We start from the raw sequence: 24,806 nt of genomic DNA, 5'->3' as shown, positions 1-24,806 counted from the left end.
CTTTCCTACTAAAACCACTAATAAGAAATGAAAAAAACCGACAAATGTCCGACGAATTGCTCTGCAACGCTTGGCGAGGCAATCCATTTAGAAGGGTGCTTAGGCTTTCAAAACTTTTATGAACAAAAACTTCTGACTATAAAGGGGTTCAAACCCGCGATCTCCCGGATGCCAGTCGTGCACCAGTCAGCATTTACCACTAAGCTATACGTGCTATGCAAGTTTCAATTTCACAATGGCTATTATTTAAGCAACAAACTTGCTTTCTATATGCTGCGCAATTGAAACATCTCAGCAATAATCAACAAAGCTGGCAGATTGCCAGAAAATAGCCGCAAAAGCTTCGTAGATCTGCAGTCTCAAAAAAACAGTAAAATAGACCAAAAAAATCGTCTTTTAATTGAAGGTTGAAGTTATATTTTGATTAAAAATCTGTGTAAGTTTTTGCTGCCTCTAGTAGCTGCTCTCTAATAACCTTCATTTAGAGTGACACACACCCATTTTACCTTATCTCTTTGAATTAAAGTAAATAAAAGTCAATTTCAAAGTGAGTTAGTCATTTTTGTGAGCGAGGTATGTCAAAAGTGACCAAAAATTTAATCACCCAAATGAACAAAAAAACTCGCTCCACTGAGAACGAAAAATGACGTCACGAACGCACTTCAGTTGAAATTGCATGAACCAATGAACAAAAAGAAGATTTAAAGTGGTTGTGACGTCATATGGTCGTAAAAAAATCGCGACGACGAAATAAAAAAAACAAAGAGAAGTCCAAAAATAGCCCAAGCTATCGCTGAGCGGCTATTAAAAACGTCAAGCGTGAAAAAGTCAGTCGAGAAGTTACACCGAAAGAGTGTTCTAGAAAAAAACGATCAAGCAAAAATTTTCCGTAAAGCTTCAAACTTCGTTCGAGAGCAATTAAAAATCATTTCAAGTCAATTCATTTAAGATAAGCTCTAAAAAATACCTTGAACTAAAAAAAAATTAAAACATAGCCGGCAGATTGCCGGAAAATAGCCGCCGTTGACGCGCTTGATGCACATCGGAATTGAAACAGGAAAAAAGAAGCCAAATTGACAGAATTTTTTTAGGAAAATTTTTTAGGGCAAACAAGAGTTTTGGAATGCTTGCAGAACAAAATGGAAGTCGTAATAGGTTTAAAAAAACTTTCCTACGATCATAGAAAAACGACAAACTGCAAAAATAAATAAAACTCACTGACACTGACGTCGGGCGAGTTGCTCCCAACCGACCAACGAGCGGTTGTCTTCCTCGGTAGCTACCCACGGTTTAGTGAGGCGATCTTTAATTTTATTGAGGGGGCGTGAGGTGAGGATAATAGATGTCACGCCACTTAACAGCAGCTGAATGGCAGCATCAACAAAAGAGTTAAAGAAAGAGAGAGAGAGAGAGAGAGAGAGAGAGAGAGAGAGAGAGAGAGAGAGAGAGGGAGTGCGAGAGACAAAACTTGAACGAGAAAGAGAATGAAAGAAATCCCAACCAACAGAGAGAGGGAGAGAGAGAGAGAGAGAGAGCTAGGAACATTTTCCATGACGAGATAACGACTCTGCAACTTCTAGTTTTCTAGCCTTGTTATTAATTAAATCAAATAGAAAAAAATGTGAAAAAGAAAGTTTCCAAATTTCACAGTGAAAAAAGCTCAAAACCATTTTTTTCTCAGGAGTTCTGTCATGTAACCCATCTGCAACACAACCTAAAACGTTTTGTTGGCCAGAAATGATCGTTAAACTCAGAAAAGGACATAAATATTCAAAAATTTTGGAAATAATTGCAAATTTTAACAAAATTTTGCTAAAAACTAAGGATAGTAATTTCTTCAAAACCATTTCACTGTCTCAAGAGACTATCCAGTATCCCTATTTCATGTCTCAAATAGTTTCACGGGCTCATAAAGATCAATAAACCCGGAACATAATAATTTTTTGAAAAATTAATTTCATCAAAAGATTGCTAAAACTCGAATCATTAATATATTGATAACCATTCCCTTAACTTTGGAAACTATGCAGCAGCTTATTATCAAACCCCGGATGAGGTACCTGGTACGGCAAAAAAATAAACTTGAAAAATTTGCAATTTTTTTCAAATTCGTGACATTAAAATCTTTAAAAACATTCCATTACATCCAGACACTATGCAGTAACCTATTATCAAACCCAAGAGTAGGTTCTTTGGCTCTTGAGGCTGGAAAACCTAAAAAATGTCAAACATTTTCAAATAACTAAATTAAAAGTTATCAAAATATTGCTCAAATTTGTAATATTGAAACGTAAAAAACTATTCCATGGCAGTACAAAATTTTCAGTAAATTAATATCAAAACCTTAAGGAGCTTTTCTGACCCCTGAGGCTGAAAAATCCTGAATAATGACAATTGTCAAAAAATGGAAAAAATTGCAAGTTTTCTGAAATAAATGCTAAAGATTCGTGATGTGAAAATACATTTTATTACATCTAGAAACTATACAGTAACCTATCATTAAGCCCTAGAGGAAGTTCATTTCTTATTGAGGCTGGAGAAAACTAAAAAATGGCAAAAACTTTCAAAAAACTTGAAAAAAAATTCTAAGCTTTATCAAAAATGATTAAATTTGTGATATTAAGCAGTTGAGAACTATTCCATGGTCAAAAAAATTTTTTTCAGTAACTTATTATCAAAACCTTAGGGAAGTTTTTTGGTCCCTGGGTCTGGAAAAACTTGGAAATTGAACAAAAAAATGCTAAAACTCGTGATGCTAAAACGTTGAAGACCACTCCATTACCTCTGAAGCTATGCAGTAATCTATTATCAAACCCTAGAGGAGATTCCTTGACACCTAGGGCTGAAAAACTCAAACATGACAAAAATTTGAAATTGTGAAAATAAGTATAAATTTGCGTGTTTTTGTTTGAATTACCAAAATATATAGCTCTTAAAATGGTCATAAAAAGCACTTAAGTTTGGCAAAAGACCTTTATCCTTTAACCAGCCTCAATTTTAGACTGGTCCAAAAAAAAATTCAAAAAATCACAAAAAAACGAAAATTTAAAACATTTTGGGCTCAAAAACTCTTAAAAATGACATTTCAACTTTATACTACGGCTTTCCCAGTAGCTTCACTACAGTTAGGAATTGAAGGACTACTAAACCCGGCAAAGGGCCTCTCATAAAACTTGAAAACCCACTGCGCGCCACCTGTTTATCCCGTTTTAGGGACGAAAAGTCAAATGGGTCAGACAAAAAACCGGTCCAGCGAAAAAATCGCATTAAAAAAGACCAACAGGACTAATATAATTGCTAAAAACTTCGTTTGAGAGCAATTAAAAAGTGAGGTGATCAAAAACACCGTAATCAAACTTTCCACCCTGCAAATGGGCTTTTCAAGTTCACCCCGTTTCGAAGAACGGAAAGTCAATTCAGTCTGACGAAAAATTGAACATACGGACAATTACAAAAAAATCAACAGAAACTAAACGCTACGAAGTTCGTTTGAGAGATCACATTCATGGAAAGATTTCCAGGAGAAGTTGCTTCGCTTGTACTTAACTTCGGATCAATCAGTCTGCAATCAACCAGATCAAACATAACCGACTTAACGTCCGAAGAATTGCTCTCAAACAACTAGTGGGAGCTCTAATCAATTGCAGCCTGCTCCAGTTGGGGGGGGGGTCTAAATGGGACCAGGAAGTTCAATAATGGGCTTCAAATAACATTAGAGGTTAACATATACCAATATTAAGATTTAAATTGAAAAAAGGTACCAGTTTTCGGCGCACTTTTCATGTGACTTTTGTTATTAAGTTGCCGCCAATTGAGTTCAGCCGCTTGGAATTGTGAGAGAGAGAATTTTAGATCACGCGAAACTCAAAAAGTCAAGGGCGTAAAAGTCACTCGAAAAGTCAAGAGTCAAACAAAAATTCTGCATAACATAATTGGGAGATTGCCAGAAAATAGCCGCAATTGCTTCGTAGATCTGCAGTCCCAAAACAGTGAAGACAGACCAAAAAAATAGTCTTTTCATTGAAGGCTGATATGTTATATTTCGATGAAAAATCTGTATATTTTGCTGTCTCTATTAGCTGCTTTCTAATAACCTTCATTTAGAGTGACACACACACATTTGACCGGATCTCCTTGAATTAAAATAAATAAAGTCAATTTCAAAGTGAGGAAGTCATTTTTGAGAGTGAGGTAAGTCAAGTGTGACCAAAAACTTAATCACCCAAACGAACGACGAAATAAAAAAAACATAGCAGGACTCTTCCTGACGTACAATTCAAAGAATTTTCATTGACTAAACAGAAAACTAGACCTAGAACGGACTATGCATGGATTGCAAAAAACCATTTAGAAAAAAATGCGATCCAAAAAATCGAAAAAACAGTAAAAATCAAAGTGAAATTGCCGCATGTGAACAAAAAAACCTCTAGCGAGAAAGCGAATATTTGTTCAAACACCGTTTTCTCACTCTACTTTAAATTTATAGCAAAAAAAATTCAGGCCGCAAAACCACTCGCTTTTTCGCTCCACTTCCTGTTTCGGCGTGACTAAAATCACTACTGCAATTTGACTTCAAAAATCATAAAAATGTGTAAAGTCGTCTTTTCATTGAGGGCTGAGGTTATGTTTCGATTCAAAATATGTATAAGTTTTTGCTGCCTCTACCAGCTGCTCTCAAATAACCTTCATTTAGAGTGACACACACCCATTTGACCTTATCTCTTTGAATTGTAGTAAATAAAAGTCAATTTCAAATTGAGGAAGTCATTTTTGTGAGCGAGGTAAGTCAAAAGTGACCAAAAATTTAATCATCAAAAAAACTTGCTCCACTAGGAACGAAAAATGACGTCACAAACGCAGATCAGTTGAAATTGCATGAACGAATGAACAAAAAGCAGATAAACGAAAAGAAGGCAAAAAATAGCCCCAGCTATCGCTGAGCGGCTATTAAAAAAAGAAACACACGTTTACAAAAATTGCTATGAACTTCGTTCAAAAGCAATTAATCAACCAGACCAATCAACTTCGTTTGAGAGCAATTAAACATAGTTGACAATTTTCCAATTTTTTTCAAATTGCTGTTCGAAAATATTTTATACTCACAATTTTTTTTCTAGGCAGCTAAGAACTCCGTAAATAACAATCGTCTTTTCAAATCTCAACTAAGGAAATAAAACAAAACAAAAATCGCAAAGATTTCACTAAAAATTAGCAAAATACCTAAATACGTCCAAATTAGCATAAAACTCACATTAAACGCCGCACGTCACATTTTCACACCTCAAATTCTCGCTCTCTTCAAAAACAGCGGTATGAACAAAAACCACTTTCGTTCTATGCGGCACTCAAACCACTCCCATTTTTTTCACGCGTTTCATTTCTTGCTGATAAAATTGATTAACAACAGAAACTTCTCCACTACTCCTCTTCGAGGAATAAACAAGCTCTAACAGCCGGGTGAGAAGGTGAGGGCTGTTCTTACACACCAAAACCTCTCGAAATTAACCATTATCATACGCACCCGTTTGTAATCTGGGAACGGAATGATCTTTTCTTCGTCACTTTCAGTGATTTCCTCAGTGACCTCAACATTTCCATCCTCAGTGCTCCCCTCTTCGTCACTACTTTCCATTTCGTCATCACTATTTGTGACGTCATCGTTGCTTGCGTAATCCATTCCAGTGTCATCACCATTTTCATCGTCCTCTTCATTCAAATCTTGCAGCCGCTTGACTCCTTTGACGGCATCAGAATTGCTATTCAACATTCTTCGACTGTCATTGGGTTTATCTCCTGATGACTTCAAATTTCCACTTGCTGATTTAGTTGTGTTCAGACTTAGTTTACTGGCCACTTTTCCCGACAAGGAAGCTTTCAGTGTACTTCTCTTAGCAGTCTTCGAGGACATCTGACTTAGTCTGCTTTTCACGGCTTTTTCTGAAAGCAAACAGTATACAACTGACTGAATGTTGAACAAGTGTAGGGAAAAATACACGAAGAAATGTCCCTCCCAATGAATAATAGGTTTCCACAGAAAAAACATGAACCGAATAACGTCGACGAACCTAAGGCGGGGCAACCAATTTTAGAAGGGGGCATAGGCTAGAGAAACATTTATGGTACAAAAATATCTGAGGAGGGTTTCGAATCCGTTCGTGATCGGAACTCTCAAGGAGGCTGTCAAATGCTGCCACCACAATCAGTTTGAGGCGAGCGTTTTTGGGATTATTAATAAACTGCATTCTAGGAAAACTATAACAGGCAGCAATTCTACTGTGCACAGCTTTATTTAATCCATCTTATAATTGCCCCAAAGAAATATAACTTACTCGACATCGATTTTCTCTTGGCTTTAATTTTCGGCTTCTCACTCGCCGCAACAGCATTTGTCGTCACTTTTTGAGCCACAGCCGCAAACTTCAGCGTATTCATTGTCTCCTGTAGTACATGCTCACAAGGGGCAATATTCACAATCATAACAGCTCTTCCAGAACCCTGCAGAACATTCTGGAATAAGTAGGTCAATTTGGAGTTGCGGAAATTGACAAATTCTCGCTTCTCTCGCAACTGTTTCAGACATCGTCCAAGTTCCATCATGCTAGTGTTAATATTGGCAGCCTCTTTCAAACTTGTGCCTAAATGCGAGTAAAAAATTGTCAGGTCACCATAACAAAAATCAACAAAACAATTTATATTGAGGCCAGAAATTTCTCTTTTCGAAGACCTGTTTAGTGAGCAAAAAGAGCTTCCACACCTCATACCGTAAACGATTTGTCTTTGTGATGGTAGCGAAACAGAAGAGATCCTGCAACCACTTCACTGTCATTGATGTAGTTGGTCAAGTTTGAAACATACCCGGCAGATTGCCGGAAAATAGCCGCCGTTTATTCCCATAACTCTATTGGGATTGAAAGAAAAATAACATAACCGACTAACGTCGGGCGAATTGCTCTCAAACGACCGGCGGGCGGTTGTCAGCACCTAGCCACTGTTTAGTGAGGTTAGCTTTCGCTTGATTGAAGAGGCGTGAGGCTAGGGTAATAGACGATATTATCACGCCACATAACAGCCGCTGAAGTCAACAAAAGAGTTAAGGAGAGAGAGAGAGAGAGTGCGAGGTAAAACGTGAGCGAGAAAGAGAAGGAAAGAAACGCCAACTAACACACACACAGAGAAAGAGAGAGCTAGAAATTTTTTCCATGAGATTCTAGCCTTGTTAGTAACTAAATCATATAAAAAAACTGAAAGTGCAAAATTCAGAAGAAAACTTTCCACATTTTGCAGTGACGAAAATGTTCAAAGAACATTTTTTGCCTCTGGATTTTTGTCATGTAACCCATCTGCAAGACTTAAAAAGCTTCGTTGGCCAGTATTAATCGTTAAACTCAAAAAAGGACTCAAAAACTGCAAATAAAATGACAAAAATTTCAAAAAAAAAAATTGAAAAAATCGTAAGTTTTATTAAAAAATCGATAAAATTTGTGATATTAAAAAAATCAAAACTATTCTATCGCAATAAAAATTGTTCAGTAACCTATTATCAAAGCCTATACGAGGTTTCTTGGGGCTGGAAGAACTTAGATAATGACAAATTTTGAAAAATTTGAAAAAAAATTCAAGTTTTATCCAACAATTGCTAAAAATCGTGATGTTCAAATGTTGAAAAACATTCTATTACCACTAGAAACTATGCAGCAACGTATTATCAAACCCTTCAGGAGATTGTCTGAACCCTGAGGCTGAAAAATCTTGAATAAAGAAAATATATGTCAAAAAATTTTAAAAAATATAGCAATTTTTGTCAAAAAAAGGCTAAAATTCGTGATGTTTAAATCTTGAAAATGATTCCATTACTTCTAGAAACTACATAGTAACCTATTATTAAACCCTCGAGGAAGTTCCTTGGCTCTTGAGGCTGGAAAAACCTAAAAAACGACAAAAACATTGAAAAAATTTGCAAAATTTATCAAAAAAATGCAAAAAATTCTCAGTGTTGAAATGTTGAAACCATTCTATTACCACTAGAAACTACTCAATAACCTATTATCAAATCCTAGAGTGGATTCCTTGACACCTAGGGCTGCTAGGGCTGAAAAAACTTAAAAAACCGCAAAAAATTTTCAAAAATCTTGAAAAAAATTGTGAAAATTAGTATAAATTTGCGTTTTTAGCTAGCGGTTGTTCGTCAGTAGCTAGCCACGGGTGGGGGGAGGGTGCACGGGGGTGCCGATGGGTGTGGCGACAGTCGGGTGGGGGGGGGGGTGGGGGGCAACAGGGCGGTGGGGGGCAATAGTGGGGGGGGGTCAGCAGTGGGGGGGGGGGTTGGGGGTGGGGGGGTCTTCAACCTCTAAGAACCGCTGTTCACACCATAAGTATAAGACTCCAAAACTGTTTGAGCTGAAACAGAACTAAAAGGCTCTAAGACCACTTAATGCCCGCTGGGCGCTACCTGGTTATCCCGTTTTTGAGGACGAAAAGTCAAAAGCGTCAGACGAAAAATTGGTCAAGCGAAAAATAGCATAAAAAAAGACCGACAGGATTAATATAATTGCTACAAAACTTCGTTTGAGAGCAATTAATCAACAGAAATTGATTGTTGTACAAAAACATTTTTAAGTGCGATTTATTGTGATGTCATTTCGTAGATCAACGTACTCCTGTCTCTCAATGAAAGGCTACATGGTCTAGTATGAATACCAATAAGCATTATAGATAGTAACTAAAACTTATGAGAAAAAAGTTCAAGTACCGGGCATCTAAAAATGGGCTTTACGGGTTTATCCCGTTTCTATTTCTGACTTTGATTTTTTTATACTGTCTCTCTTCATTTTGAATTGCTTTGCCGAGCAGCTGCTGTTTAAAAGGACTTTGAGCAGAATGACAGAAGAGTGAAACTAGCCTAGAGAAGTCAAAAAGATTTCACGCAAAATGTCGAAAAAGCGGCAAAAAGGTAAAGCGAAAAAAAGTTCAACGAAGTAGAAAAACATAGCAGGACAAGTCCTGACGTACAATTCAAAGAATTTTCATTGACTTAACAAACAACTAGACCTAGAACGGACAATGAGTGAATTGAGAAAACCATATTTAAAAAAAATCAGATGAAAAAAAACAAAAAAAACAGAGAAGAACAAAAAACCACTAGTGAGATATGTAATTTCGATTCTAACAAAAAACTAGGTCCAGAATGAGCTGTGAATGGATTGGAAAAACTATTTAGAAAAAATCCTATCCAAAAAATCGAAAAAACAGTAAAAATCAGAGTGAAATTGCCGCATGTGAACAAAAATCCACTACCGAGAAACCGAATTTTTGTTCAAACACCGTTTTCTCACTCAACTTTAAAATTAGAGCAAAAAAAATTCACGCCGCAAAACCACTCGCTTTTTCGCTCCATTTCCTGTTTCGGCGTGACCAAAATCACCACTCCAATTTGACTTCAAAAATCATGAAAATGTGTGAACAGATCTTAAAAAACAAACATAGCCGGAAGAATTCCGGAAACGACTCGAAGTGAAAATCCACTTAAACGCCATCCAACAACTCGTTAAACAAAACGTGCCTTCACTAATTTATGATTATCTTGAAACAAAGTCATGAAACAAAAAAGTAAGAACAAAAAAATCAAGTCTGTTTAAATATGATAAAAAATCTGATCAAATTTTGTTATAAATTGAGATCCCGAAAAACTATTTCTGCCAAAATAACTTCATCAAAACTACTAGTACTTACAAAAACCACTTATGTGAATTTTGAAAAAAATACTTAAGGCTAAAATTATGAAAAAAAAGCTCTTAAAAACACCTTTTACTGAAAACCTGGAAAAAGTTACTAAATTTTTTAATATTTCAGAAACATATAAATCGAAAGAAAAATTCCCTTCAGCCAATAGGGTATCCAGATGCTCGCAAAACAATAGGCAAGTCATATTAGGCAAAGAAACCTAGCTAAAAACAGAAAAAAAAACGAAAAACTGCAAAAAAAAATTAAGAAAAATAGTTCCAATTTTCGCCATTTTTCTGAACAAAAAATGATTCTGACCCACAAAACTGTAACTAATTGTTATCAAAAAATTGCTCAAGTAGAAGGGGTTTCTTCAATACCCATTTGAGCCAGTAAAACAAAATAATCGTAAAAAAAAACGCAAAAATTAGCCCGAAAATCAGCAAACTACATTAAAAACCTCCGACTTATCATAAAAATCATATTAATTTCCAGAAACCTTCAAACCACTACCGAAACCAGCCTAAAATTAAAACAAAATCTTAACCAAACCTCTTAACCAAAATAAATGAAAAAAATTGCTTTAAAATGCCGCACGTGAACATAAAAATTTCGCTCGCTTAGAGAAAACTTTTTCACACATCAATTTCTCGCTCTCTCAAAAACAGCGGTATGAACAAAAACCAATCTCTTTTCGCTCCGTTCTTCACTTTTGTTCGCCAAAATCACTCCAAATTTTTTCACGCGTTTCATTTCCCGCTTCAAAAATCACTCCGATAAAATTGATTAAAAAAAAAGGACTTCTCCAATACTCCTCTTCGAGTCGTAAAAAAGACAGCGCCCCCAATACAATTCAAATTCTTTGAATTGTAAAAAAATAGGAGCGCTATAATAGCCGGCTGAGAAGATGAGGGCGGCTATTAAAAACAAACCGACACTTGCCGGAAGAATTGCTCTCGAACAACAGGCGGGTCGAAAATTATTTGACCCCGCGGGATTCGAACCGCCTTTATATTAGCAACAATCTTTACTTCGGAAAGAGATCACGCAAAAATGAAGAACAAAAACGTGAATAAGTCACTTGAAAGTCAAAGAATGTTCTAGAAGAAAAGCGCAAAATGAAGAAAAGCGCAATTTTCGTTCAAAAGCAATTAATAACCAACTACCGTCAGATGAATTGCTCGAACGATAAGCGAGCTTAACCTTGGCTGTAGCTAGCTTAAATTTAACAAAGTTGAGGGGAGTGGGGGCTGCAATTAACCAAAACTCAAAATTGACCTTCACACCATGAAGTTCTGCTTCATTGCAACTTCGAGGAATAGTACACACTTAGCGTCTACTAAGGCGATTAATGCCCTCAGGCGACTAAATGTCCTCAGGCTTCACCAGTTTAGCCCACAATATTTCACAAAAAAGCACCACAACACAATGAAAAACTTTCAAGGTTTGAAGACTTGCCCACAGCATTCATAGTTGCAATAATTCGCCAAAGAATGACCGAACAACTCAGTGCCATACAAACGTTCTAGGGTCCAATTTAGTGATTCCAAACTCTCACTAAGAGGGACTCAGAGGAAAAGACAAAATGGATTGAGAGTGGAGTCTCCCTTAGAGAATAGTAAAGCTCGAGAACTCCACAGCAACAGAATACCCACAGGCTTTACCAGTTTATCCTGTTTCTTAGGACGAAAAGCCAACACAATCAGGCAAAAACGGCCAAAAATTGTACAAAAAGACCAACAATGCCAAAATAATTGTTACAAACTTTGCAAAGCAGTATTAAATGCAGTATAACTTGAGTAAAATAGACTTGCGTGCCGTACAATACAGATAAACAGATACAGCTAAAAATTGAAAAAGATATTGACGCTCAAAAAAAAACTATATAATATTTGGCGATAAATTAATAAGGCTTGAGTTCCTTTGACCTTAAAATGATTCAAATTAAACTTCAGTTTATAATGTGCACTTATATACCACTATAATCATTAATAAAAGGTAAAGTGAAAAATGACACTAATTCTGGCGCGCTTTCCATTTGACTCTAAGTAGTTAACTTCCGCCACATGAGTTGAGCTGCTAACAATTGTGAACGAGAAATTTAGCTCACACAAAACTAAGAAGTCAAGGGCGCAAGAGTCACTAGTCAAATCGGTCAAGCCAAAAAATTTTGCATAAATAAGACCAACACGTTTACATTAATTGCTTCAAACTTCATTCGAGGGCAATTAGTAACCTTAATATCCAGGTTGGGGTCCCAGTCATTAACGGCCTCCAATAAGACCATCTCAATGCCCTTGGGGTAGAAAATTGCACTCGAAATAGAGTATGGAGCTCTTTTGATCGCACCAAAATATGATAAGAGGCAAAATCCTGCGCACGAAAGTCTAAACTGTGGTCCCGGTTGAGTCTCTCCAGTAGTCCCTTTGAGTTGGAAGGTTTTTTTGTGAAAATTTTTTGCAATTGCTAGACAAACACATGCTAGCATGTAGACTCAGACATGAAATACAAAAAAAAATTTTTGAGCACAGGCTCATTTCAAGCCTGTTGGATCTGATTAGAGCTAAGAAGTCTAGCCGCTAACAATAACGGATCTCGACCAAAGACTGATCGCATATGAAAAACATAGCAGGACAGGTCCTGGCAAACAACTTTAAGGAATCTCATTGACTAAACAAAAGCTATACCTAGAATGGACAATGGTTGGATTAGGAAAATCATTTAAAAAATCAGATAAAAAAATTTAAAAAAAAAATAGTAAAACTCACTGTCAGATTGCCACAGGTGAACAAAATCAAAATCGAGAAGATAATTTTTGTTCAAACACCGTTTTGTCACTACTTTAAAATTAGAGTTAAATAATTTCACACCGCAAAACCGCTCATTTTTTCGCTCCTTTCCTGTTCCGGCGTCGTCACCAAAATCACTACTCCAATTTGACTTCAAAAATCAAGAAAATGTGTGCACAGATCTTAAAAAAACATAGCCTACAGATAACCAGAAAATAACCGCCCTTGACGCTTTAGACGCACGTCGGGATTGAAACAGAAAAAAAAGATCAACGCTCTAATGAACTTTGATATCCTAATTGAAAAGGACAATGAACGGGCTTTATCGATTTATACCGTTTCTTTTGATGTTGCTCTTTTGACATTGACCATATTCGCTAAATTCCGTTAGCAATAGCTTAAAAGAATTTGAAATCAGTTCAGTTGAAACAGTGACTGAAGTAAGTCAGAAGTCAAACGTGAAAATCGTGATTTATGTAAAACGAAAAACGTGATCAAAAGGTAAAGCGAATTTAAAAACAGGAGAGTGGCTAATGGCCCTTTGAGAAGCTGACGGCGGCTATTAAAGAGCGCACCAATACAATTCAAATTCTTTGGAATGCAAAATCTAGCGGGTAGATTTCTGGAAAAGACTCAAAGATACCTTCGCCAAAAAGTCAGCCAGTCGAATTTCTAGTTTCTGATCGCAGAGAGCATCAAAAACGAGAAGGCTGTCTTCATTGAATACAAAAAAAAAACAAAATTTAACTAACAATTAAAACGAACAACATAGCTGGCAGATTGCCAGAAAATAGCCGCAATAGCTTCGTAGATCTGCAGTCTCAAAAAATATTAAAAAGAAACAGACCAAAAAAAATTAAAAGTTGAGATGTTATATTTTGATTATGAATCTGTTTAACTTATTGCCGCTTCCGTTAGCTGCTCTCAAATAACTTCATTTGGAGTGACACACAATCACTTGACCTTATCTCTTTGAATAAAACTTTAAAAAGCCAACTTCAGAGTGAGATAGTCATTTTTGAGAGTGAGGTGAGTCACGCGTGACCAAAAATATATTCAAGTGAATGAACAGAAAAACGCGCTCCAATAAGAATGAAAAACGACGTCGCGCACTCAATTCAGTTGAAATTGCATGAACGAATGAACAAAAAGCGGATTGTGACGCCATATGGTCGAAACAAAAATCTTGACGACGAAATAAAAAACCAAGAGAAGGCCAATAATAGCCCCAGCTATCGCTGTGCGGCTAATTAAAACATAAACCGACAAATGTTGGAAGAATTGCTCTTGAACGACAGGCGAGGCAATTCAATTCATGATCTTTAGTCTAGATCAATTCTTCTTTATGGGTGCAAAAACCTTTGACCCACTGACCTCTCGATCCATGGCCACCCACACTAACCACTGCGCTACGAGTCACTTAATTTTGCTAGGCTGCAACCGATTTTATATTAGCAACTTCGGAGCACTAGAGATCACTCAAAAATGATGAACGAAAGCGTGAAAAAGTCACGAAAAGAGCACAAAATTGTCAAGCGAAAAATTTGCATAAAAAAGACGCACACGTTTACAATAATTGCTATGAACTTCGTTCAAGAGCAATTTTAAAAAATTCATAATTTTTCAATTAGTACAAGTACAAATACAAAGGGAAAACAATATTTCAAGTAATCAACAGAATTTAATTGCTCACACGAATTCGGACAAGCCGAAAAAAGCACAAAAACATCTCTAATTTTGAAAAAAGGCGAAAAACTAGGAAATTTAGAAAACTTTTTGCAATTATTTTCCGTCAAAATTCAACGAAATAAATTTCTTAGTACCAAAAATCTATTTATTTTTTAATAGAAACTGCCCACGAGCATTAAGCTTAAATTTAATGACAAGTAAAAGCAATAATACAATAAAAGGCCAGAAATCGCTAAAATAGCCTTAAAACCGGAGAATTAGTTGAAAAACCCTAAAATCAGTGTAAGATTCACTTCAATTACTACAAATCAAGGCAACCTGAAAATTATAACTTTAGTCTGAAATAGCCTTTTAGACAACATAGAAGTTTCAAAAAACAAACAACTGCTGGAAAAAGCCGCACGTGAACAAAACAAATTGCTCGCTTAGCAAAAAATTTTTTACACCTACATTTCGCGCTCTGTTTCAAAAAAAAAGTCATGAACAATAGAACCACTCTCTTTTCTCTGCTCTTCGAATTTGCTCACTGAAACAACTTTTAAAAACTTTATTTACTCCCGGAACTTCCCATTTTCTTGGTCGCTCACTTATAAAAAAAAACAGAAAACCATAAACCCTCTTCGAGTCTTAAAAACCACGCAAACCGTAGTATAACTCCGCTCAGCTTACAGCTAGAATTATATCTAGTAAGAACCATCTGCTAATTATCATCATTATAACTTGTGAGCCTCGCCATTGCATAACAATTGACGCTAACCTGCAGTGTTAGCTTTTGATTGTCGCTCGGCTCCTGCCAGATCGCAAAATGAGAACAAACTAGCCCTAACTCCACTTTCACCAACTCTAGCCAGTTTCACATTGAAAATACAGTGACTTCTGGATGACCTTTGGTTAAGTGAGGTTGTACTGTACTTGAGATTTCTCTGACCGGCTGCCAGAATTTGACATCCTTCTTGAGCGGAGTTGACTTTGATCTCTTTCAGTCCTCCGACATATACGTTGCCATTAGAATCATCGTGAAGTTTCAGCTGAGTCGCTTTGGAGGCTGATGTTTTGTCTCTAAATTTAAGAGCAAGAATAAGAAAATTTTGAGGTATGCACACCTCATTGCTATCTCACAGAAATTGCAAATTACAAATTATTAATCGTACGCGACGTGAAACAATGCGGACTTTTGGGCCAAAAATGCATGGTACAAACGGAATTAATGTGATAACCAATATATTATTTTTCACTTTACGTACTAGTTTTAATCAGTAAACCCGAACTTGATCATCAAGATTTTTAACTTTGTTTACATCTAACTGACTTCATTTGTATTCATTCTGTATAAAACTTGTTGGAAATTCAGTGTTCTTTTTCATACCATTTGAAGATAGCTAAGTACTGAATAAACGGACGAGCTGCGAATACGTATACATTTTGATCGACAATATTAAATCCAAATTTGTGGTGTAGTAATTGCACTTACTGTGTGGTCAACAAGTCAGTAATCTGTTCATTGTATATCTCCAGAAATGACACCCAGACAGAATATCCACTGAAAGAACCACTATCGCTATTTAGAGACGTTGGACGTTCTTCTGGTTTAATGGAGACACGCGACTCGTCCACAATTCTCGACTGGTCTTCCAGAACAGATGGTCTGGCAGTTGTCGCCATCGTACTGTTACAAGATCCTGAAGAAAAATTAACACTCAAACTTCAAAATATTCATTTCCGAAAAAACCCACAATGCTATCATTCATAGGCAGATTGACACAAGTTCCATTATTAACAGAATGCAATTTCGCAGTTGCTTTACTGAGCCAAATAGAGAGATCCTAGATGTCATTGTTGTGACTATCCAGCCTTCGGAGAATTGGCCTACCTATTTTAAACAAAACTGAGAGATTCATGGACAACCGCAAGATAGACTTCTTAGACAACTGATTAGAGAACACTGATATCAAAAGCAAATGACTAGCTGCGCAAAAATAACTAAATTCTGACTTTTTATTATATCTTTAATTTTACCCAAATTTTTGTTTCAACGTTAAGCCCTGAACGCTAAATAACGTTTTAAAACAGCTGGAACACTGGAATAGAAACGAAGCGAAAGTTGAATAGGCGAACTACTAAAAACATAGCCGGAAGATTGCCGGAAAACAGCCGCCATAGACGCTTGTGGCCTACCATGAACTGAAACAACTAAAGAAATAAGACTAACAGATGGACCACCAGCTTTTCAATAGACCACTAGACTGTTTGGGTTAGATTCGGACTGTCATTTGTATGAGACACATTAACTATACAAAGAAAAAACCCTAATGGAGCTTTTTCAAAATTAACATTTGATACTAAAACTCAAGACTCTATAACTCAGGAATTAGGGCATATAGGTTTGGCACTACTTAGATGCACACTATTGACCTTTAATTAGTAAATGTTCATTAAATTTTAAGTTCCATAAATGAGGGCAGAGGTCATTTTTTGAGTAAGTCACGCAATTGACCTAAAAGCAGAAATAACGTCATGCACGCAAATTTTAACTGCAAAGCATAGAAATCACTGAAATTGAAAAGGTAAATTCCAAGAAGTCAAGCCGCAAGAATCATCGATGGAATCATCAATGGAGACGACGAATTAAAAAAAGTTCCATAAGTGAGTTCAGAAGTCATTTTTTGAGTGAGGTAAGTCACGCAATTAAAAAAAAGTTCCATAAGTGAGTTCAGAAGTCATTTTTAGTGAGGTACGTCATGCAATTGACCTAAAAGCAGAAATGACGTCACGCACACAAATTTTAACTGCAAAGCAGTAAAAGTCACTGAAGTCATTGAAAAAGTCAATTCCAAGAAGTCAGGGTAAGACGAAACAAAAACTGTTAGACGAAAAAAACATAGCAGGACAAGTCCTCACGTACAATTCGAATAATTTTTATTGACTATACAACAAACTAGACCTATAACGGACCAAGAGTGAATTGGGAAAACCATTTCTGAAAAAAATCAGATAAAAAAAACAGAAAATCAATGTCAAAATGCCGCATGTGAACAAAAAACCACTAGCGAGAGAAAGAAATTTGGTTCAAACAAAAAACTAGGCCTAGAATGAACTATGAATAGATTGGGAAAATCATTTAGAAAAAAATCCGATCCAAAATTCGATAAAACAGTAAAAAATTAAAGTGAAATTGCCGCATGTGAACAAAAAACCACTACCGGGAGAGCGAGTTTTTGTTCAAACCATCCCGTATTCTCACTCTACTTTAAAATTAGAGCTAAAAAATTTCACGTCGCAAAATCGCTCGCTATTTCGCTCCACTTCCTGCTTCGGTGTGACCAAAATCACTACTCCTATTTGACTTCAAAAATCATGAAAATGTGTGAACAGATCTTTAAAAAAATACAGCACCCCAATACAATTCAAATTCTTTGAATTGTAAAAATAAAATTAGGAGCGCAATAATAGCCGCCTGGAATTGCTGACGAGGCTATTAAAAATGAACTTTTGAATTCACTATAATAACAAATCAAAAATCTTGACGATTGTTATTGAGAGATCTAATGATACTGTTTCCGTTCAATTAGTGACTGCTATCGACAATCAAAGAAACCATTTGAAAACAGAAAATATTGATTTAATTACTTAAAAACACCCAAAAATAATGCCAACCAAACCAAAACGCAACGCTAAAGACCAACTGCAAACTTAAAAACACCCGTAATAACATCGCATCCCAAAGCTTAAAATGGTCAAAAGGCTCCGACTCTAAATTATTTGCTGAAAATTATCTCCTCTGCTTTTGTTCAGCAACTTGACCTCGACCCTTTTCTTTTCACGGTGCAACATTGAATTTTACATTCTGTTGCAATGCCACTTCACCTACTAAAAACCCAAAGGTAACCAAAACCACAAAGATAATAATAGCCTAAAATTTGTTTGAGTTTTAGCCTTTAAGAGATACGTTAGGCATTGTCTCGGGTGTCCATTTTTTAGGCACTTTTGGAACTCCGATGCGATATATTTTTTAATCAGCAACTTTCGTTCAATTTTCTTTCAAAATTTTATACGTTGAAAAAAAGGTTGAATTTAGTAGCAAACTGGTTCATTTTTGACGTTGTTCCAAAAATGTTAAAATTGTTTTTACAAGATGATGACAATTGATTGAGATTTATATAACTCAAATATTGATCCATTGCAAGCAACTACTTTTTTCGTTGAAACTAAGATAATGAATGCCAGTAGGGGGCCAAAAACTTATTTTGCATTTACTTATGTTATAGTTCCGTAAAATTCTATCAGTAAAAAAGTCGTTACAAAAAAAAAACGCAAGGTCAGGACGAAAAAGAGTTGATTTGAAAAAATTGGACCAAATTATTTTTCAGTTTCTTCGGCCTAAAAACATAGCTGGCAGATTGCTAGAAAAGGTTCGCAAAAGTTATTAGACCTGCAGTCGCAGAAAAAAAAGAGAAAAAAAGTCAATTTCAAGAGTGAGGAAGTCATTTAGCAGTCAAGTACGTCAAGTGTGACCAAAAACTTAATCACCCGAAAGAACAAAAACGTGCTTCATTAAGAGTCAAAAATGACGCCATAAACGCAATTCAGTTGAAACGCACGAACGAATAAACAAAAAGCAGATTTGAAGTGATTGTGACGTTATATGGTCGTAACAAAAGCCTTGACGAAATAAAACCAAGATAAGGCCAAACATAGCTGGCAGGGTGCCAGAAAATAGCTTTGTAGATCTGCAGTCTCAAAAAAAGAGACCAAAAGGAAATTTCTTTTTCATTGCATGCTGAGATGTTAACTTTTTAATACTTTGTAATCTCATTAAGAATCTGTATAACTTATTGCTGCAGCATAGCCGACCAGCGTCTGGCGCGTTGCTTTCAAACAACCAGTGAGTGGTTGGCTTCGTCAACAGTTAGCTACGGTTCAGTGAGGCTAGCTTTAGCTTAATTGAAGGGGCGTGAGGTGAACGCAGCGGGGGGGGGGGGCTTTGGCTGCACGGGGTAACGTCCTTACGTCCTGAACGATGTGCAGGGGTGGGGATTGTGGTGGGTGAAGTGGAAGTGAGGGCGGGGGCTGATGTGGGAGAGGGGTGAAGTGCGGTGGGGGGTGTGAAGAGTCAAACTCTGAACACCCTTCATGCCATGAGTATACGTCTCCAAAACAGTTTCTGTGAATAGCATACTTGGAAGTGCTCTAGGAGAACTTAATGCCCTCTTGGCGCTACCTGTTTTTCCCGTTTTGAGGCCAAAAGGACATATGGGTCAATCGAAAAATTGGCCAAGCAAAAAATCGCGTTAAAAAGACCACAGTCAATAAAATCGCTACAAACTTCGTTTGGAAGCAGTTAAAAAGCGGATTTTAAGTGATCGAGATGTCATATCGTCGTAACAAAAAACAGTTACAAATTACTAGACCCAGAATTTTTTTAAAATTAAAAGTCAAATTTCCGCATGTGATCAAAAAAGCACAAGCGAGAAAGGAATCTTTGTTCAAACACCGTTTTTCACTCTGCTTTAAAATTAACGCAAAAAAATTTCGAGCCGCAAAAACCACTCGCTTTTTCGCTCCACTTCCTGCTTCGGCGTGACCAAAATCATCAATTCAAAAATCATGAAAATCTGTGAACAGATCTCAAAAGACAGCGCCCCAATACAATTCAGATTCTTTGAATTGTAAAAAAACAAAGAGGCGGTCAAAAATAGCCCCAGCTATCGCTTTGCAGCTATTAAGAGCAAATTTATTGAAAACGCTAAGATGGAATAGAGTCAGACTAAAATATTAATTTTAATTTAAAATACGTCACCCCCTGCACCATTTGGGGATAAATTAATAAGATAGCTTGAGCTCAACAGAGTCTCTTGTTCGAGGCGGATCAACACAGACATGAACAAAAGCTGACAATTTCTGATTCCAAATTGGGAAAACGTTGTGCAAAACTGCAAAGCGTTCATAGGGACCCGTCCTTTAAGTCGAAACCACAATAATCAAACTATAAAATGGCTGCGATAGCTTTGTAGAGCTGCAGTCTCATAAAGATAATAAAAAAAGACCGAGGAAGAAAAATTTCGCCTTTTTATTTTGAATGAGAAAAACTCTTGCCATATTTTGAATGAGAAAAATTTCCTTGTCAGCTGTCCTCATATAAATTTCAATTAGAGATACATACACTCAGTTGCCCTCTCCTTTAATCGAAGAAAGCAAAAGTCTAAGTGAGGATATTTTTGAGAGTAAGGTAAGTCACATGTGGCTGAAAAATAAATTCGAATAAAAAAATAGCCCCATTAAGAGCGAAAAATGACTTCACGCACGCAATTCAGCCAAAATTGCTTAAATGAGTGAATAAAAAGCAGGTTTGAAGTGAGCTTGAGGCCATATAGTTGTAATAAAAACCTTGAAAGAAAAACAGGACAAGTCCTGAGCTACACGACAGAATTGAAAACTTATAACCTGACAATAAGCTTTTTTCTACAAAAATTTTCGATTGTTGGCTTACAAGGCACATGAACCAACAATCAAAAGAAACCATCGGAGCAGAAAAACAATTTTAAAGAGAAAAATGGTTTCTTCAACTTGTTGACGACAGAAATTAAACTTAATCGACTAAACGTGGGAAGAATTGCTCTCGAACGACTAGTGGGAGCTCTAATCAATTGCAGCCCTACTCAGTCGAGGGGGCCTAAACGGGACTAAGAAGTTCAATAGTGGTCTTCAAATAACCACATTAGAGGTTAACATATACCACTATTAAGTGAATTTTAGTATTAAATTGCCGCCGATTGAGTTCAGCTGCTTGAAAATGTGATTGGGAGAGAATTTTAGATCACGCAAAACGCAAAAAGTCAAGAGCATAAAATTCACTCGAAAAGTCAAAAATATCAAGCGAAAATTTTGCATAAAAAAGACACGTTTACAATAATTGCTTCTCTACGAGAGCAATTAATAACCGATATTTTTTTTACTGAATTAACAGATAATTTTAGTTAACACTAATATCTAATTCCTTCATTATTTGCACCAAGGGACAGGGTGACGAAGATACCAACTAACGCAGCAACCATTAGGTGACTTCACAGCAACTGTTAGGAACCAAATTCTGTCTCAGCATAAAATCAATCAGCCGCCAAATAATTTACGAAAAACTTATAGTCAAGTTACCTATAAAAACCAAATAAATTCAAATCTGCCTTATTAAAAATCCAAAGGAAAATATACTTAATAAGATAAAGAGATGACACAAACAAAGAACAACTGACATAGGCAAAATAAAACAAATTTCTAATATTTTATCAAAACAAAATGATAAGAGTCCCAAAAACAATCAATATAAAAAATTGAAACGACGAACTGATGAGACAAACAGAACAGAAAATACGTCCCAACACAAATAAGCAATAATCCTTTGAAAACAGAGTTCCAAAGTCATAGAAAATTATTAGCTACCAATTGACACATTCAAAAAAATAAAATTGAAATGACATTAGTAGAACATGTGTATCGCATTTAGTAGCATATGCAACAAAACATGAAAAACAGTGAAAACAAGTCAAATTGCCGCACGTGATAAAAATTCTCTACAAACCCAACTGTTCGAAGATCATTTCACTTTGAAAGCAGTTCAAAAAAAACTGACGCTTTAAATCTACTCGCTTTAAAAGACAGCTCGCTTTAAAAAAAAAACTTCTCAAATAACGCTCAAAATAAACGTATCGTTGAATTCAAATAATGTGTTAACAGATCTAAAAATTCAGCGCACTTTAAAATATTTTGTAGTGCAAAACAACAAAGAAGGCCAATAATAGCTTGCTATTATGACTTGCCGAAAGGCTCGACTCCTGATTCGCCCTGTATAGATGGTAAAAATAAGGAGCAACAGATGCTCAGTGTGCTAGTGCTCTTAATCAACTTTACCAAAGTACCTTTTATATAGGTTTTGTGACTCCAATGAAGTGACAGAAAATCTAGTATTCGGGATAAAAGCCAGGATTTCGGAGAGACGTTAGCGGCGTCAAGTAACAACTCTTGAATCAAGCACTGTGGAAAGTTTAGTTTTTAAATCAAGTAATTTAAATGAAAAATTTGATAATGTAGAATCTAGCGGTTCATACACCTGGCATTTCAAATCTTGCACGAGAGGGTTTCCATTATTGTTCCAACCCCGCCATTGAAATGGGGGCTAAAACATTTTTGTTCCAACAATTTTGGCCGACCCATATCTTTTGCAGAGAGAAACAAAAGTGGTATTATTAAAAAGCTCATGAGAACTAATTCAATTGTTAAAGAGATTCTTTCCAATTTTTTGTTTCTCAAAGAAAATTTTAGACTATAAGTGTTTGAATTATTCGTATTAAGGACGTTTTCATGCTTCGTAGGTACATTTTATTTGATACTTTTTAAATAAAATTGTTATCATGACTGTGGTAATGCAAAGCCTCCCCTCCCAAAAAGCAGATTCAGTAGCTTTTTGCTACCAGACTGCAACAAGGCGGCTCGTTGATGTGCGTTCGCACATGATGTTCCGACCCGAGTTCATCTACATTTTTGACTTAATTGTCAACCAAAGGAAGAAATAACAAAAATAGATGTTTCAGTTTAAAACAATCGTTACACAACCTATCTACTAATTGAATTATTGCCATGCCTTATTAAAGCCCCAATGAGCTTAAAGAGACTGCGGGACAAAAAACAACCAAAAAATAGCAAAAAAAACTTCACGGCAAAAACTGTATCTAAATTTAAAAGCACATAGTAGCAACGTCAAAATGCAATCAGATAAAACCTTAACTAATCAAATTTAAATTGTCCTAATTATACAGTGGACGGAAAGTTTCCTTAATGAGACTATGTTACCATCAAGGAGGCAAAATTCAAAAAATAATCAACATTTTTTAAACCAAGAAATTTCAAAAGTCTTAAAAATCATTAGCTTTTAACTAAATAATCCATTATAAATTACTAAAAAGATATTAAAAATCCAAAAGTCTTTTTCTTTGGGCAGTTTAAGCCTTAGAAACGAACTAAAGAAAAACCTAAAAAATTAGAAACGATTTGCGAAAACACAAACTATTGCTACCATTAAAATCATTAGCTATTTTCTGAATATTACGTATTTTTAATTCAATTCCTATTTCTACTAGTTCAGCTGCAGGAACAATTAAAAGAGATTAGATAAGTTTATTTGTGCCACATTTGTAAACCATTGGGATCTGTTACTACGTGATTGTTCTGAAAGAAGAGAAAAAGAAGCGCAAAAAATGACCACTCAAAAAACGTTTGAAAAAAAAAACGCATATTGTCTAACAAACAAAGCCTCGGTGACAAATAATATCAGTAGATATGCTATTTTTGGAGTACAAAAAATTTGATGTGACCTCCCATTGATGAAGACAACTTGCAATTTGACGAAAAGAACAATAAAAACTGAAAACTTTGAACTGTTGGAAAATGTATATCAAAAACTTTAAGACTAAAGGCTATAAACTGACTAACTGATTCGGGTAACATCATTAATTCAATCCTCAATTAAAAGCCTAAGAGACTTGTCAGCAACTATCATTATTAGGATAATGTGATAAGATTTCAATAGGATTCAAAAAGAAAAAATACCCGACAGTTTAAAAAATTTGAAAACTAGTGGCATTGAAGTTTCAAAACCAATAAGTAGAAGATAAAACCGCAAACCAAATTATTTCTGGCTGCATTAAAAAAAAACAGGGATCGTATAAGTACTAAGACTGACTAACAGTACACGAAAAAAGTTTAGGATCGTTTAATGTTCAAAAAAATTTTCGAAAAAACTTTTTTTAAAGTCTTAATAGCCATTAAACTCAAAAGCTTTTAATGGAGGTCAATAACAACGCTCAGAAATAACACGATGGCAATAAAAAGATGTTTGTCATGCATAGATAATCAATAAGAGATCACAATAAGCCTTAAGACTATTAAAACAACAACAAAAACATGCGAAAACCAAAAATCAGTAGAAAAGTGCGAGAAAATTTTGAAGCCATTTAAACCATTAGCTTTTCTCTGAAAACTTTATCTGTGATCCACTGAATGTCTTTTCCAAGCCAATGGGATTAGAATAATAGTTGGATAATGTATATAATATTTGGAAAATTTAATAGAGTTCAAAAGTAACCAATAATACGAAAAAAATTTTTTTAATTTTGAATTCTTGTGTTATTGAAGTCACATAATCAATAGTTAGATCATAAAACCGCCAACAAAATTTATTTTAGTTTCAGTAGGAAGCAAGTGGGTTCTGTCAAAACTGAGACTGGCTATCAATTTACGAAAATTTAAAGATTGGTTAATGTTCAAAAAAATTTTCTAAAAATTATTGTTTTTTAACTTTTAACAACATTAAAATCAATAAATTTCAACGGAAGTCAATAAATACGCTCAAATATGCTTCAATAGGAGTATGGAGATGTTTGTCATGCATAGGTGATCAATAAGACATCACAACAAGTCTTATGACTATGAAAACAACAACAAAATCAGGCAAAAACCAAAAATTCAGTAGAGAAGTCCGAGAAGAAAAGGTCGAAGCCGTTTGAAACCATAAGCTTTTCTCTAAAAAACGTATCTGTGATCCACTGAACGTCTTTTTGA

The 24,806-nt window shown here is 35.6% G+C and overlaps 1 protein-coding gene across 2 annotated transcripts in view; it reads right to left on the bottom strand.

Annotated features, from left to right (window-relative positions):
* LOC142345772 (uncharacterized) overlaps window positions 1-24,806 on the bottom strand; it is an 86,312-nt gene that overhangs the window by 57,939 nt on the left and 3,567 nt on the right. For both annotated transcript variants that reach the window (XM_075398093.1, XM_075398094.1), the window contains exons 4-7: window positions 15,670-15,877; window positions 14,956-15,257; window positions 6,330-6,635; window positions 5,522-5,937 (exon numbers count right to left, since the gene is read on the bottom strand). In XM_075398093.1, the coding sequence (XP_075254208.1) occupies window positions 5,522-5,937; window positions 6,330-6,635; window positions 14,956-15,257; window positions 15,670-15,877 (1,232 nt within the window). The remainder of the gene's footprint in view (window positions 1-5,521; window positions 5,938-6,329; window positions 6,636-14,955; window positions 15,258-15,669; window positions 15,878-24,806) is intronic.

The sequence above is a fragment of the Convolutriloba macropyga genome, chromosome 9, assembly GCF_964194025.1.
Source record: "Convolutriloba macropyga chromosome 9, txConMacr16.3, whole genome shotgun sequence".
Classification (NCBI taxonomy): domain Eukaryota; kingdom Metazoa; phylum Xenacoelomorpha; order Acoela; family Convolutidae; genus Convolutriloba; species Convolutriloba macropyga.
This window is presented reverse-complemented; position numbering and strand designations above follow the sequence as displayed.